The 15,020-nt window shown below is 57.5% G+C and overlaps 1 protein-coding gene across 10 annotated transcripts in view; it reads left to right on the forward strand.

The window, feature by feature from the left end:
• Positions 1 to 15,020, forward strand: part of SPEG (striated muscle enriched protein kinase) — a 48,908-nt gene that overhangs the window by 22,046 nt on the left and 11,842 nt on the right. For 8 of the 10 annotated variants that reach the window (XM_037849590.1, XM_037849595.1, XM_037849589.1 and 5 more), the window contains 20 exons: positions 204 to 464; positions 1,574 to 1,732; positions 1,834 to 2,023; positions 2,131 to 2,354; positions 4,737 to 4,856; positions 5,137 to 5,241; positions 5,841 to 6,047; positions 6,416 to 6,539; positions 6,637 to 6,812; positions 9,124 to 9,236; positions 9,644 to 9,812; positions 10,064 to 10,160; positions 10,300 to 10,500; positions 11,487 to 11,544; positions 12,110 to 12,187; positions 12,303 to 12,481; positions 12,912 to 12,938; positions 13,638 to 13,790; positions 13,962 to 14,004; positions 14,914 to 14,982. In XM_037849590.1, the coding sequence (XP_037705518.1) occupies positions 204 to 464; positions 1,574 to 1,732; positions 1,834 to 2,023; positions 2,131 to 2,354; positions 4,737 to 4,856; positions 5,137 to 5,241; positions 5,841 to 6,047; positions 6,416 to 6,539; positions 6,637 to 6,812; positions 9,124 to 9,236; positions 9,644 to 9,812; positions 10,064 to 10,160; positions 10,300 to 10,500; positions 11,487 to 11,544; positions 12,110 to 12,187; positions 12,303 to 12,481; positions 12,912 to 12,938; positions 13,638 to 13,790; positions 13,962 to 14,004; positions 14,914 to 14,982 (2,753 nt within the window). Of the gene's footprint in view, positions 1 to 203; positions 465 to 1,573; positions 1,733 to 1,833; positions 2,024 to 2,130; positions 2,355 to 4,736; positions 4,857 to 5,136; positions 5,242 to 5,840; positions 6,048 to 6,415; positions 6,540 to 6,636; positions 6,813 to 9,123; positions 9,237 to 9,643; positions 9,813 to 10,063; positions 10,161 to 10,299; positions 10,501 to 11,486; positions 11,545 to 12,109; positions 12,188 to 12,302; positions 12,558 to 12,911; positions 12,939 to 13,637; positions 13,791 to 13,961; positions 14,005 to 14,913; positions 14,983 to 15,020 lie in introns of those variants that run through there. The other 2 variants (XR_005218801.1, XM_037849598.1) reach the window with 2 other exon arrangements.

The raw sequence follows: 15,020 nt of genomic DNA on the forward strand, positions 1-15,020 counted from the left end.
CAGCTTGGGTGGCCATCGTGAAGCCAGGCCTGGGGACTCCTTGCTGCCCTGACCGGGTGGGCAGGCTTTCCCTGTCTCCAGGGAACAAAATGCATCTCTCTCTCTCTGTGTCTGTCTATCTGTGTGTGCGTGTGTGTGTCTCCCTCGCCCCATGTGTGTCTGCTCCGGGCGTGCCCCCCGTGGCCGCTTCCCCCCTCCCCCAGCACACCCTGAAAGCCGGTCCCTGGCCGTGCTGGCCCCCCTGCAGGACGTGGACGTGGGGGCCGGGGAGATGGCACTGTTTGAGTGCCTGGTGGCGGGTCCTGCCGACGTGGAGGTGGACTGGCTGTGCCGCGGCCGCCTGCTGCAGCCTGCGCTGCTCAAATGCAAGATGCATTTCGATGGCCGGAAATGCAAGCTGCTGCTCACCTCTGTGCACGAGGACGACAGTGGCGTCTATACCTGCAAGCTCAGCACGGCCAAAGGTAACTGCCGCACGGGCCCCGGCGCTGCCGTGGGTGCCCAGGAGCTGGGGGGAGGGGGGACTGGAGGCGAAAGAGCTGGTGCAGAGTAACAGGCCCCAGAAAGTGGGCAGTACAGTGGGGTGGGGCGTGCAAGGCCGTAGGCCTGTTTCCCAGGATCGTGTGAAGATAATACACTGCCAGCACTTCGAGTGGTACCTGGTACAATGACAGTGTTAGCCGTTATTACTATTAGGGAACAAGTCAGTCTGCAGAGGACTAGGAAATAGACTTGAACTTGGGTACAAACTCTTGCCTGGCCATACTATAGCTGTGTGACTTTCGACAAGTCACTTCATCTCTCTGAGCTTTTTATTTATCTGTAAAAAAGGGGATCATGATTATAATACCTACCTTGTAGAGTGATTGGTAGGATTAATGAGATAATGTATGTAAAGAATCCAGTGCAGCACCTGGCAAAGAGGGCCCCTAATAAACGTCCGCCATTACTATTATTAATTGTATCTCTGACCTCGTCGTCATCTTCTCTGTTGGGAGAGCAGAGATAATGATGCCTGCCTCACCAGGAGCACATAAGGTGAGACTGGAGGGGCTTTGTAAGCAGTAAAGCATCAGGCCAGCCTAAGGGGCTATTATTTCTCTAGAAGATTCTTTGCAAGGTGGAAGAGTTCGGCAAAGGGGCATCTGCTCTGGGGCAAGTAGAAGGGAGCATAGCACAGGGCACAGAGGAGAGTTGGACGAGGGCCTGGGGGAAGGGAGTGGATTTGACTTCTAGGAACACAGTTCTTGGAACGAGGCTGTGCTTCATCCTGGGTGGGCAAGCTGAGAAGAGGAGGGGACATCTGGAGTCAGGCCCGGGGTCTCTGGCTGTCTCCCCGGCCCATGTGGGCAGCCTGCCACCCACCCTTGCGGACGTCCACCCTCCTGCGAAGTCCCTACTTTGGATCTTGGCCCGCTGCCTCGGTCGTGGGTCCCGGGGCCTCTGCTGGGCTCCCACCAGGCTCCAGCTCCTGGCCCAGCTCCCCTCTCCTGCCCAGCCTTTGGACAGGACCTGCAGATTGGGGTGCCTGGGGCTCTTGCCTCCCCACTCCAGCGCTGACCCCCCCTGCCAGATGAGCTGACCTGCAGTGCCCGGCTGACCGTGCAGCCGTCCCTGGCGCCCCTGTTCACGCGGCTGCTGGAGGACGTGGAGGCGCTGGAGGGCCGTGCGGCCCGCTTCGACTGCAAGATCAGTGGCACCCCGCCCCCATCTGTTACCTGGACTCACTTTGGTATGACCCTCTCCACCCTGTGGACGAGCCTGAGGGTAGCGCCCACCATCCCCCTGCTCCCGCGTGGGCCCACTCCCCATTCCTGGCCCTCGCTTCCTCAGGCCGGCCGGTGGAAGAGAGCGAGAACGTGCGGCTGCGGCAGGATGGAGGTCTGCACTCACTGCACATCACCCACGTGGGCAGCGAGGATGAGGGGCTCTACGCTGTCAGTGCTGCCAACACCCATGGCCAGGCCCACTGCTCAGCCCAGCTCTACGTGGAGGAGCCTCGGACAGCTGCCTCGGGCCCCAGGTACTGCCCCGGCCCCGGGCACGGCCAGGGGGCCGCCCACGCGGTGCCCCAGCCCTGTGGTGGCAGATGCAGCCTTGGTCCTCTGGGCAGCACTGTGGTTCTTGCAGCTCGAAGCTGGAGAAGATGCCCTCCATCCCCGAGGAGCCAGAGCAGGGCGAGCTGGAGCGGCTGTCCATGCCCGACTTCCTGCGGCCGCTACAGGACCTGGAGGTGGGACTGGCCAAGGAGGCCATGCTGGAGTGTCAGGTGGCCGGCCTGCCCTACCCCACCATCAGCTGGTTCCACAACGGCCACCGCATCCAGAGCAGTGACGACCGGCGCATGACTCAGTGTACGTGCCCAGGAAGGGTCCCTGGGGAGGGTCCCTCTGCTGCCCTCCTGTGCCCTCTCCCCTGCCTTCCGCCCCACTTAGGGACCGTCTGGGCTTCTTCTCCTAGCCCAGTAGGGTCTGGGGGGCATCGCTGGCTCCCTTCTTGAGCCTGCGTGGTCCCCATGTGCTGAGGGAGGAGCAGAGCAGAGTCTAGTCTCTGCTCTGGACATTGGTGGCCCCGTCAGCCCTTACTGGACAGTAAGGCGGTCCGGCCTGCTACCCACCAGCAGTGAGAACACGGGAAAGCAATGCAGCCTCTCTGAGCCTCCATTTCTTCACCTGTAATAGGGTCATTATGAGCGTTAAACCATTAGATATGTGTAAAGCACTCATGGCAGGGCCTGGCAAGTAGCAAGTGCTCGATAAATGTTAGATCTTATTTTTATTGCTGTTGTTGCTGCCAACCGTTGTCACCATTGTTGGTAAAGTGGTGCTGGGGGAATGTCAGTGAGAAGGCCTGCCTGGGCAGCGGCTGGCAGTGAAATGCTGCTTGGGCCAGGGTCGACAACAAATGACAAGTGGGCCGTGTCTTCTTAGCCTGGGCTGTTTCCTCATGGGAGTATCTCAGTGCCGTCCTTGAAGGATTCTGAGTCTGCCATGAGAGGGTCTTACCCACCCCCGTAAGACAGCGCCCACCCCAGTGACTGCACAGTGTTTCCTCGTATGGCTGCAGCATGATGAAAGCTTGCCTTTATTAAGTGCTGACCCTGAGAGGCCTGTGAAGCAGGTACCCTTACAGATGGGAAAACTGAGGCTGGAGAGGTGCAGGGACCATATGACTCCAGCGCCCACATCCTGATGAGGATGCTTTCCGCTGCCCATGTCCCGCTCTCCTCCCCCTGCCTCCCCTCCTTCTCCCCAGCCCCCTCAGGGATGTCTTTGCTCAGCCCTCGGGCCTTCCCGTCTCCTGATCTGCTCTGAGACCCTGGGTGGGTGTCTCTCAGGATCTGAGCTGGCGTCGCTGCTTCTCTCTGTATCTGGGGTCAGTGGTGGCCCTTGGCGTCTCTTCCTTTATAAATAGTGTCAGCAGAGATAAATTTGTGGGTAACCGTTCCATGCAGAGATAACTGCAGAGGAGGGAGGGGTGTTCGGGGACAGCCCTGACGTGGAGGAGGACCACGCAGGCCTCCTTCCTTTCCTGTCCCTGGCAGAGGCAGCCTGGTTATTGTCATTCAGGGAGCACGGTGTAGGGATAGAGCTTTGGAATTAGATGGAATCAAGCCCAAGCTGTGGCTTCATTGTGTTTTAGCTATGTGACCTTGGACAACTCGGTTAAGGTTTCTGACCTCATTGGTAAAATGGGTATAGTTTTGCAGGGTTGTTGCAAGGATTAGAAAAACGATGTATGTCAAGTACCTGCCATAGGCTGGGCACATAGCTGGAACTGAAGAGCAGACGGCTGTTATTATAATTTACGATTGAATGTATTTGGCACTTACTGCATGTAAGGCGTTGCGTTGCTGGGCCTGCTGGAGCAAGCAGATCTGAATAAAGCCAAGCCTTGTCTTTAAAGAGCTTGCAAGCCGGTTCAGGAGCCATGACGTGTACACGTAGAGAGGAAGGACCACCAAAGCAGCAAGGGCTGGTGCCCAGGGAAAATGCAGGCCAGAGGGCTGAGGTCCTGGGGAGGGAGACAGGGTGCCGAGGGGCTGGGGACATGCAGGGGAGGTGTCCCAGGGCTGGCACTTACTTGAACTGTGTTTTGAAGGAGAAAGAGGCCTTAGGTGAGAGGAGAATATTCCAGAAAGGAGAAATTTTGTGAGAAAAGACAGCAGGGAGCCTGATGGTTCATTAGGATCAAACTGTAGAGGATAGCAGGAGACGTGGCTGGAAGGGAGGCTTTGGATGCCACCCTCTAATAGGTTCTAGCAGTCTCCAGTCTTCCATTGGCCGAGTGTGGACTGCGCTGGCAGAGGGCTGTCATGGGGCTCTGTACTGCAGATGGGACGGGCAGTGGCAGTGGAGCTGGAGAAGAGGGGAGAGAGTGAGGAGCCTTAGGAAAGAGCCATGTCAGAACTTTGACATGGAGGTTGGAACCCCCAGAGTTGGGGAGATGACGGGGACACTGAACCAGTATAGGAGGAGGGGGCTACTTGCTGGGCATGAAGTGCTGGAGGGATGGGCAAGGGGGGCCACAAAAGGGGCTGGGTCTGCCACTGTACATGTAGAATCCCATCTTGGAGAGCTTGGGCCCTGGGTTTGCTGCTGGATGGCCCCAGCCTTTCCCCCTCACCTCCTCCCTGCAATGGGTGAGGGTGAGGGGCCGGGCCTGGGGTGGCATGGGCCCACCCCTCAGAGTATCCTTCTAGCTCAGGCCCAGTGTCCCTGTCCCTCCCCCACCAGACAGGGATGTACATCGCTTGGTGTTCCCTGCCGTGGGGCCCCAGCACGCCGGCGTCTACAAGAGTGTCATCGCCAATAAGCTGGGCAAAGCTGCCTGCTACGCCCACCTCTACGTCACAGGTGAGGCGGGCGCTCCCTTGGCCGGCTGCACCCACAGGCCGAACCTCTGTACCACCCATCCTAAGGTGGGGTGGCCCCAGGAAGCTGGGTGAGGGAGGGACCACCACCCAGGCTCCACGCTAGCTCCACCAGTGGACGGTGGTCTCCTGGGAGCCATCTGGCCTTGCCTCTGCCCTTGTGACTGGGCTCTGGCTCCCAGGCTGCTGCCCAGGGCCTTGGTGATCCTGCATAGCCACTGGGTTCTAAAGGACTCAGCAGACACCCAACCTGTGACTTTCAGATGTGGTTCCAGGCCCTCCAGATGGTGCCCCACAGGTGGTGGCTGTGACTGGGAGGATGATTGTGCTCACGTGGAACCCTCCCAGGAGTCTGGACACGGCCATTGGTGGGTCAGGGCTGCCCGGGGCCATGAGGTGTGGCTGGGGACCTAAACTGGGCAGGCTCAGGCAAAGGGCACCAAGGGAACCAGGAAAGGCAGAGCAAGGCCCCAAGAAAGAAGTGGACCAAAGAGTGGAAGGAGTGTTAGGAGCACGGCAGGAGGTAGCTATGTCCCAGCTTCTCTCCCTGAGGCTCTCGCTCCAAGTTTGGGGAGGAGACATTGGGTGCCCCCACATTCCCTGCTCTTTCTCAGCTCCCTGAGGGGCTGGAGACCTGGATCATTATCCTGGGGACTCCCTCTCCTCTCCTTGACCAGGATCTAGTCCTGCTCTATGCCTCAGTTTCCCTGCCACAAGTAGTGAGGCATTGGAACAAAAGTCAAGTCTCTCCACACCTGTAACTGGACTCCACACATGGTACCTTGATGGCTCTAAGTGTGGCCAGGCTGGTGGCTGGGGAAGGGCAGGTGGGGGCAGGCAGGGAGCAACAGGAGAAACTGAGGCAGGTCCTCAGAGCAGGCAGAGAGTCCCAAGCTAACCAAAGGCGGATGAAGATGGGGGCGTCCCCGCGTCATCAGCCCTCTCAGCCTCTGCCTCCCCCTAGCAGATCCGGACTCCCTGACATACACGGTGCAGCACCAGGTGCTTGGCTCAGACCAGTGGACAGCGCTGGCCACGGGCCTGCGGGAGCCTAGGTGGGCGGCCTTGGGGCTGCGGAAGGGGGCCCAGCACATCTTCCGCGTCCTTAGCACCACTGCCAAGAACAGCAGCAAGCCCTCGCCCGCCTCGGAGCCCATGCAGCTGCTGGAGCGTGGTGAGCCTGGAGGTCCCATAGGGTGGAGACCGAGTGCCTGCTGCCCGCGTGCTGGCCCATCTGGACACAGTAGGAACAGGGTGGCTGGGAGGAACCCTGGCCCATCAATGTGTTTTCTTCTCACTCCCGGCAAGCGGCATGGCCCAGTGGGCAGAGATGAGGCTCTGCAGTCAGACAAGCCGGGGTTCCAATTCCAGCTCTGCCCCTTGCTGGCTGTGTTCCTTAGACAAATTGCTAAGCCTCTCTGAGCCTCAAGGTCCTCTTCTGTGATAATGGAACTGGCATAGTGATTAAGAAGGTGAGAGGAGCAGGGGCAGCTAGGCCCTGGCAGTTAGCCCAGCACCGAGCCTGAGCTCTTCCCCTCCCAGGCCCCCCACTGGAGGAGGCCCCCGCTGTGCTGGACAGGCCGGATGTGGTGTATGTGGTGGAGGGGCAGCCTGCCAGCGTCACCGTCACCTTCAACCACGTGGAGGCCCAGGTCGTCTGGAGGAGGTGGGGACCCACTTGGCCTGCCCTGCTCCCCACATGGGGCAGCCCAGCTCTGACCGTGGCCGGATCCTGGGTGACCTCCCTCTCACATGTCCCATAGCTGCCGCGGGGCCCTCCTCGAGGCACGGGCAGGTGTGTACGAGCTGAGCCAGCCGGACGACAGCCAGTACTGTCTTCGGATCTGCCGGATAAGCCGCCGGGACCTGGGGCCCCTCACCTGCACGGCCCGCAACCGCCACGGCACACAGGCCTGCTCCGTCACCCTGGAGCTGGCAGGTGGGTGACAGTGTGTCTTTCTCCCTCCCTCCCTCTGAGGCCCACAGCCCTGTCCTTACACACCCAGCGGCACACACCTGCCTCTACCTGCGGGGGAACTGATTCCACATCCTCCCTCCCAGGCTTATCTGTCTAGCAGCTATACAAATGCCAGTATGGGCAATAAGAAGAAGATATTCACTGGGCAGGTAGCATGTGCCAGTCTCTTTGCTGAGCACCTTCCTTACACGTATCACCTCATTTAATATTTACCTCCACCCTGGGAGGTGGGGTCGGGTATTATCCCCATTTTATAGGTGAGGAAATTGAGGCTCAGAGAGGGCTAAGTAACTGGCCCAAGATCACATAGCCTAATCAGTACTCCTAATCCTAGGAGTTGAGATTTATACCCAGATGCCTAACTCCAGAGCTAGTGAGTGCTCTTAGCTCCTGTGGTAAACACAGTAAGAAATGGTATCTTAGGTATAGTGGTGAGACCAGGTGACTGAAAACAAACAAAAAAAAGTCCAAGTGAGGGCATCTGTCACCAGACTCCTGGCTCTCAGGATCCTGGCTGCCCTTTTTGCAGAAAGAAACCTGCTGGGCAGAGCCTCCCTACCTTTCTCTTCCGTAACTTTGAAGATGTGGTCTTCCCAACCACGGCATCCATTAAGGAGTAATTGTTCTGTTTTCCGATTTGTTAATTAACTCTAGACATATGTAACTGCCAATCAGAACTTCAGATCAGCATGAATTAAGCAGTGTTACCTGCTGAGTAGATATAATTCCAACCCAATGCAAAGGTGACCCCGTGGCTAGCACAGGCACTCTTATCACGGGTAAAGGTCCAGTTTCTGGTGCTTTTTGAAAAAAAAAAAACAAAAAAAACTGTTGGCGCTCAGTCAAAGCCTTGCAGTGCTTTGACCTTTCTAGATGCCCCCAGCAGACTGGGGAGCACATTCCTAGCAGGGAGAGGAGCCTGTTTAAAGTGGAAGAGAAGCAGCCATAGGGTTCATAAGGAAGAGAAGGGGACAGTCCTCCTGGCTCTACTGTGGGCTTTGGTGGGAAGTGGGGGACCCAGATCGTCTGGGCCCTGGTCTCCCTCTTACATGTCTTCCCCCTTGCCCAGCTGCCCCCTGCCCCTTTCAACCCCATGATTAAGTGAGGCTTGTCCCAGTGCTTCCTGCTCAGTTGCTTTGATGTTCCAGCTGCAGGGCCCATCTTTTTTCCCAGATACAGGAGGAGCCCTGGGGTCTGGAGAGGCCCTGGCCCCACGAAGGAGACTGCCTCCCTGCCAGTCGGTGCTTGAGAGCCCAGGCTGCAGCAATGGCTGAGGCTGGAGCTTGGATCCCTGTCCCCCTCCCACCCCACCCACCCCCAAGGCAGGACAAGTGGAATGGCCCCTTTCCTCCACAGCTACCCCACAGTGGCATCTTTCCCACTCCCAGGATGCCATCCCCACCCAGCAACCCCTTTCCCCACTGTTCCCCGAGGCCCTGATCACTCCCACCCCTTGGAAGCAGACACCCTAAAACATGCTCAGGAGTGGGGCAGCAGGCTCCTGAGCACAGCACATTGGAATATGTATTTAATTCCACCATGAGAATTCAAAGCTGCTCTTCCAAGAAATAATACCATCTCTTGATGTGCGTGGGGAATAAAATCAGCCTCATGGGGGAGAACTAGGCTGAGAATCAGTTTCTAGACTGTTTGGTTAATGTTTGAGGATTGCCCATTTGTTCATCTTGCCATCTCACAGATGGTGCAAGGCCTCTGAAACATTTAAGTAAGATTCAGAGAGAAAAAACATTAAGACGGAGACAACCCCATCCATTAACTTAATTTGGGGTCGCAGGTAAAGTGAGGTGGAGGCAGCTGGGTGTGAAGAGGGGCGGTCACCCACAGGGGGCAGCATTGAGCCACCCAGTGTCTGCCCATTAATGCAGTGAGGGAAGCAGGCTCAGGACTGCAAGTCCTGATTTTTCAAGAGAGGCAGGAAATCCAGATTTCTTTTGTGTGTGAACATGTAATTTTAAAGCTGGCAAACGAACACCGAGGGACAAACCAAACAAAGCAAGCCTGCCCTCTCTAACTTAACGCTTTTGGAGATTTGGAGAACATTGTGTCTGGATTTATAGGCAGAGCTCTTGGTCCAGGCAAAGAAATCTGGTGTCCCAAGGAGCTGGGTTTGAGAGCCCTGGTCGGGGCAGGGGCAGTCTGGTGTTGGACTGAGCCAGTTGCTAGGGGGTGGGGGGATTTGGAGAGGGGCTGAGGAGGCAGCCCTGTGATGCCAACGTCCTCACCCCTCCACTCCTGGCCCTGTGTGTTCCAGAGGCCCCACGGTTTGAGTCCATCATGGAGGACGTGGAAGTGGGGGCTGGGGAGACGGCTCGCTTTGCTGTGGTGGTGGAAGGGAAACCAGTGCCAGACATCATGTGGTACAAGGTCAGTGGGGGATGGAGGCAGCAGCCTGAGTCCTAGACAGGGCTGGCCAGGAGACTGGGGGCAGGATTCCCTAGAGGTGAGGGAAGGAGGGGTCCTGGAGGCCTAAGGACCAGGGGAGCCTGGGCAGGAAAGAAGACCTGCTGCCAGACAAGTAATTAGGGGACGGCAGTGGGACCCAGGGGTGCTGGGGGACTCCAGTGGGGGGTACAGGGATATTAGTGGGAGATAAGGATGGAGCCGACTCTGGGTCCTGGGGGAGTACAGTCCCCAGGGTGGAGGTGATGCCAGTCCCTGGGATGGAGATGAGGGTGGTGCCCGGGGTAGAAAGGTGCCTGGACCCAGGTGAAGCCAGGTGCCAAGGAGAGGTGAGGCCAGGCCGGGGCCGGAGGTGACGCCCGACTCCACAGGATGAGGTGCTGCTGACGGAGAGCAGCCACGTGAGCTTCGTGTACGAGGAGAATGAGTGCTCACTGGTGGTGCTCAGCACGGGGACCCAGGATGGCGGCGTCTACACCTGTACCGCCCGGAACCTGGCAGGCGATGTCTCCTGCAAAGCAGAGCTGGCTGTTCGTGAAGGTGAGCTGGGGTTCAAGGGGAGAAGGGCAAAGCGTTCACCCCCAGGAGTCTGACTGGAGCCTCTGCCCAGGAAACACTTGCCTGGTCCTTCACTCTGTGGCCATGCATCCTCCAGCCCCCAGCACCCCCCACCTCGGACCCCCAACATTCTGTCCCTCTTCCGCTGCCTCAGTCTGTCCCTGACTGTCCCAGTCTCTGCCCTCATCCCTTCCTTGCTTCTCTCACCTAACAGTAGGACATCTCTTCCTCAGCTCAGACAGCTATGGAGGTAGAGAGGGTCGGGGACGATGAGGAGCAGCGAGGGAGGAGGCTCAGCGACTTCTATGACATCCACCAGGAGATCGGCAGGTATGGGCCTTGGAGGGGATACGGCGCGGTACGGTATCTGGGGGCGCATCATCCCGAGAGACTGGGTCTCAGGGCCGGGAGCAGGTGGAAAGCCTGGGCTGCAGCAACAGCTGAGCTGGCCCCCCTCCCGGTGACCCAGGGGTGCCTTCTCCTACCTGCGGCGCGTGGTGGAGCGCAGCTCTGGCCTGGAGTTTGCGGCCAAGTTCGTCCCCAGCCAGGCCAAGCCAAAGGCATCAGCGCGGCGGGAGGCCCGGCTGCTGGCCCGGCTTCAGCACGACTGCATCATCGACTTCCACGAGGCCTTTGAGAGGCGCCGGGGACTGGTCATCGTCACCGAGCTGTATCCTGGGACAGGCGGGGACCGGAGGGAATGCGTGACTGAAATTACTGATCCTTATCATAGCCATTGGCAACATGGTTTACAGTTTGCAGAGTGGCTCCGTTGGGGATTGTGAGGGATAAGTCTGGAGACTTCTGTGAAAAACAGTTTTTAGTACTTCTGTGTGCTTGGAAGTGTCCTAAGAGTTTTACAAATACCAAGTCACTTAATCCTCATGTACACCTACCTCGTGAAATTTTATTATCCCCATTTTATACGGATGAGGAAACTGAGGAATGGAGAAGCTTAGTGACTTGCTGGAAGTCACATGGCTAGTGAGTGGCAAATGATTTTCGTCATAAAATGCAGTAGTGTGTCTTAACATTTTAAGTGACTCCATGAGCATCAATATTTGGTTTTATTTTGAAGGTTGTTTTCATAGGGAAAGGGTTTTATCCTTTAATGAGAGCTACGGTAAAGCAAAGGCACGCTGGGGTCAGGGTGCTCGGTGGTCAGCTCATCTCACCTCTGGCAGGGTGATCACGCCCTGCCCATCCCCCTCCGAGTCTGCGCTGTTGGAACCCAAACCTCAGCAGAATGACAAATTATTGTCGTGCACCTTCTGGGTCATTCTTAAATAGAGTTAAGGAGTTTCATCCACTGTCAGCAAAATTCTGCTCTAATTTAATGCTTATCAGTACCTCGTGAGGTGGGTAGGAGAGGACATGCTACCCCCATTTTACATCCAAGGCAACCCAGGCTCAGAAAGGTTCATGACTTGCCTGAAATCCCACAGCAAGTAAGAGTTCAAGCCAGGTTGTCCCATCGATGCACCCCAATGACAGGGAGGGTAAAGACCGTCTCTGCCTGGTATCACGTGTTTTAAGGGGTAAGGAGAACCCTGAACTGAGCAGGGACTGGCCCTGAGCTCTGGGGGTGGAAGGCCCTGCCCAGAGGTGGGCCAGGCAGCCAGCACTGGTCACTGTTCTCCTTGATCTGGGATGTAGCTGCACAGAGGAGCTGCTGGAGCGAATGGCCAGGAAACCCACCGTGTGTGAGTCTGAGGTGAGGGCAGCGGGTGGCAGGGGCCGGGTAAGGCATCAGCCTTTCCCCAGCTGAGCTCTTTAAACCCATGGGTGGGTCCTGGGATGCCGTTTGTGCCCTTATGAGGCCGGGGAGGTGGTGGAGAGCACTGTTAGGCGGGCAGCAGAGTTCCCCCTGCCTCGTCAGACTAGAACCTCATCTATTTGGAACTTCCACTGTTCTCTGTAAACCTCGGCAGACCCACTCGAGTCCCTAACTGTTGTTTCCCAGTCTTCCTAAGTAAATGTTCCCCAGACCTTTCTCCCAGAAGGAGCTTCTGCCCCAACTCTAATCAGTCTCATTGCAGTCCTGCCCTGCACTGCATAATTCCACTTATTACAATGTAAATAGTTCCTACCTAGAATTGTGCTGTGCCCAACCTGCACAGCTGTACAGTGTGGTCCTGGATCTCAGCTATCTTAAATCTGTTTCAGTGCCCTTTACCTGCCTTCCCCAGGCATGGCCTGGCCTCTTTCCATAGCTCTGGGGGTGATCAAACTTAAAACCCCACCCTCTCCCATGGACTCTGGGCTCCCTGTTTCCACAGATCCGGGCCTACATGCGGCAGGTGCTAGAGGGAATATGCTACCTGCACCAGAGCCATGTGCTGCACCTGGATGTCAAGGTGAGTTACAGGTGGGGGGGTGAGGGGTGGGAGTGGGCAGCCCTCATGGGATCCAGGTAGGGGGACTGTCCTCCTCTCTTCACCCAGCTCCCATGCCCTGCCTTGTGTCCTGCAGCCCGAGAACCTGCTGGTGTGGGACGGTGCAGACGGCAAAGAGCAGGTTCGGATCTGCGACTTTGGGAATGCCCAGGAGCTGACTCCGGGAGAGCCCCAGTACTGCCAGTACGGCACGCCTGAGTTCGTGGCGCCCGAGATTGTCAACCAGACTCCTGTATCCGGGGTCACGGATATCTGGTGAAGCTGGCGAGCCGGGCCACGGGGGTGGGCCAGGGTTGCTGCCCTAGGTGCTCTGCCCAGATTCCTTCCTCTCCGATAGCCGGCAGGGGGGAATCTCTCATGAGGGCTCCTCCTGCCCACGTGACTCCCTGGCCCCATCAATCAGGGGCTGATTCAACTGCTCAGAGCCTCAGCTCTGCCTGTCCCTGGGTGCTGGGCCCTTGGGGGAGGGAGGAAGGCGGGCCTCCCCCTCTGCAGCCTCCACACCTGCCCAGTGGGGCAGGCACAGCCCAATGGCCCCCCAGACCCCTTTTGACTCCTGCAGGTGTGTCTGGACCTCTGGCCACAGCAGGTTCACAAAGAGCCCACACCTCAGCTTGGCAGTGGCTGCTCGCTTCCAGTGGGAGGTGGGCAATTCTCTTACCTGTCCACTCTCCTTTCCCCACAGGCCCGTGGGTGTTGTTGCCTTCCTCTGGTAAGGACCTCCCTGCACTCAGGACCCCATCTCCTAGTGGCCTCCTTGCAGTTCTACCCCTAACATTTGCAGGGCCCTGGGGTAGGAGTGCAAGAAGGGGCCCTGCTGCCTGACCCCTTCTCTTCCACTCCCTCCCACTCTTTCCTGCCAGCAAGGGCCCCAAGTGCGTGACCGTGACACCCCAGTGTGCATGTACGAGCTCTGTCCACCAGCCTGCACCTCCCTAAATGCCACCCTTGGGACCTGGGGTGGGCATACTGGCAGCATGCCTGGGATGATAGACAGATAGAAGCATATATGGGTAATGACAAGGTCCAGAACATGGTCTAGAAGGGGAGGGGGTACTTCAAGCTCAGAGTCGGCACATTCCCTTGGTCCCCGGACTCCTCACCTCATGGAGAGGCCACGGCTGGACGAGGGACAAAACAGGCTTAAAGCATAGGCCTGGGGCAGGGGATCTGGCTGGTCAGATCTAAGGGCAGAGCTACCTCCCAGCCCATCCAGGCAGTGGGGTGGGGGCAGGCCAGGCAAGAGGCTGAGTGCCTTGGCTTCTTGCCCAGCCTCCCCTCTGCCCAGATTCCCCATGCCTATCCTCCACCAGCCCTGGGCCTCCACCCATCCCCAGCCCTGTCCCCACACTGGGCCTTTCCACCTCACCCTCCCTGCCCACCTCTCATGACAGCCCTCTCCACCCTGTAGTCTGACGGGAATCTCCCCATTTGTTGGGGAAAATGACCGGACGACACTGATGAACATCCGAAACTACAACGTGGCCTTTGAGGAGATGACGTTCCTAAGCCTAAGCAGGGAGGCCCGGGGCTTCCTCATTAAAGTGCTGGTGCGGGACCAGCAGTGAGTACCAGGAGCCCCCTCACCACAGTGTCCCCCTCCCTCTGCCCTCCTCCTCTGCCCTGACATGTTCAATCCCCCAACTCCTTAGAGGCCCCATTTTCTCAACATTTATTGAATGAGTGAATGAATCAAAATCCTTCTAGCCCCTTCTTAATCCTCATTTCTTTACAGGAGGCCTACTGCAGAGGAGACCCTAGAACATCCTTGGTTCAAAGTGAGTCTAGTCCCACAAAGTAGGTGGAACAGGAGCCAGAGGGAGAGAGCACATTATTAGCAGCCCCCTCTGTTGAGTACCCCTATATGCATCACCACGGTGGGCATTTTATATATCTGTGCTCTGTTGGCCTCCCAGGAGCTCAGCAAAGGCAGGTGCTGTATTCCCATTTTGTTGATAAGGAAATCAAGGCTCAAACTGGTGATAGAGTTGGGATGTCGTAAACTCCAAGGTGCACTATCTGAACTGGGATCCTGCTGGGGGGCTCTCAGTGGGTTCTCCAAGCTCTCGAGACCAGCCCTGGGCCTCCAGCCTGCACTGGGCCTATGGCACTGAGGTTGGTGAGTGGCCTGGCTAACTTGGCCTCTAGGTTTTGAGCTCCCTGTGGGCAGGGTTCCCACTTATTCATCTTCTCACCCCAGCACCATGGGGCACAGTGCCAGACACAGAGGGGGAACTCAGTAAATGAATCCAGAAAGAGTGACTGAATATATTGTCCATTGAGCACTGTGCTCAGTCAACTTAAGGGTGCGGTCACTCTTGTCAGTCCTTGGAGTTAGGTCTCTCGCAAACCAGAAAGCAGTTCCAAAAGGAGGGCCTGGGTGGGTGGCAGAGGGAAGCTTCTGTCTGTCCCACCAAGCCTCCAGCTGTCCAGGGTTCTGACCCTACATGGAGACAGACTGAGATGGGGAGCTGGGGCCCCAGGGGATTTGTCCACACATGGAGCATCTTGGCTGTGGAGTTGTCAGGACAGACCCAAAGGGAAGGGGACCTCCAGGAGCCCAGACTCTATGCCCACTGTCCCCTCCCATGACCTACTGACTCCTCCCATGGACTTGTCCCATTGCCAACCCGGGAGGTCTTGGTTGGCAGAGGCATTCCCTCATGCCCTCTTTCCCGGGTTTGCAGACAGAGGCAAAAGGTGCAGAGGTGAGCACTGATCACCTGAAACTCTTCCTCTCCCGGCGGAAGTGGCAGGTGAGTTGGGCTGGGGCTGCCTCTGCCCCTTACACCTT

The sequence above is a fragment of the Choloepus didactylus genome, chromosome 9 (assembly GCF_015220235.1).
Source record: "Choloepus didactylus isolate mChoDid1 chromosome 9, mChoDid1.pri, whole genome shotgun sequence".
In the NCBI taxonomy this organism is placed as follows: Eukaryota; Metazoa; Chordata; class Mammalia; order Pilosa; family Megalonychidae; genus Choloepus; species Choloepus didactylus.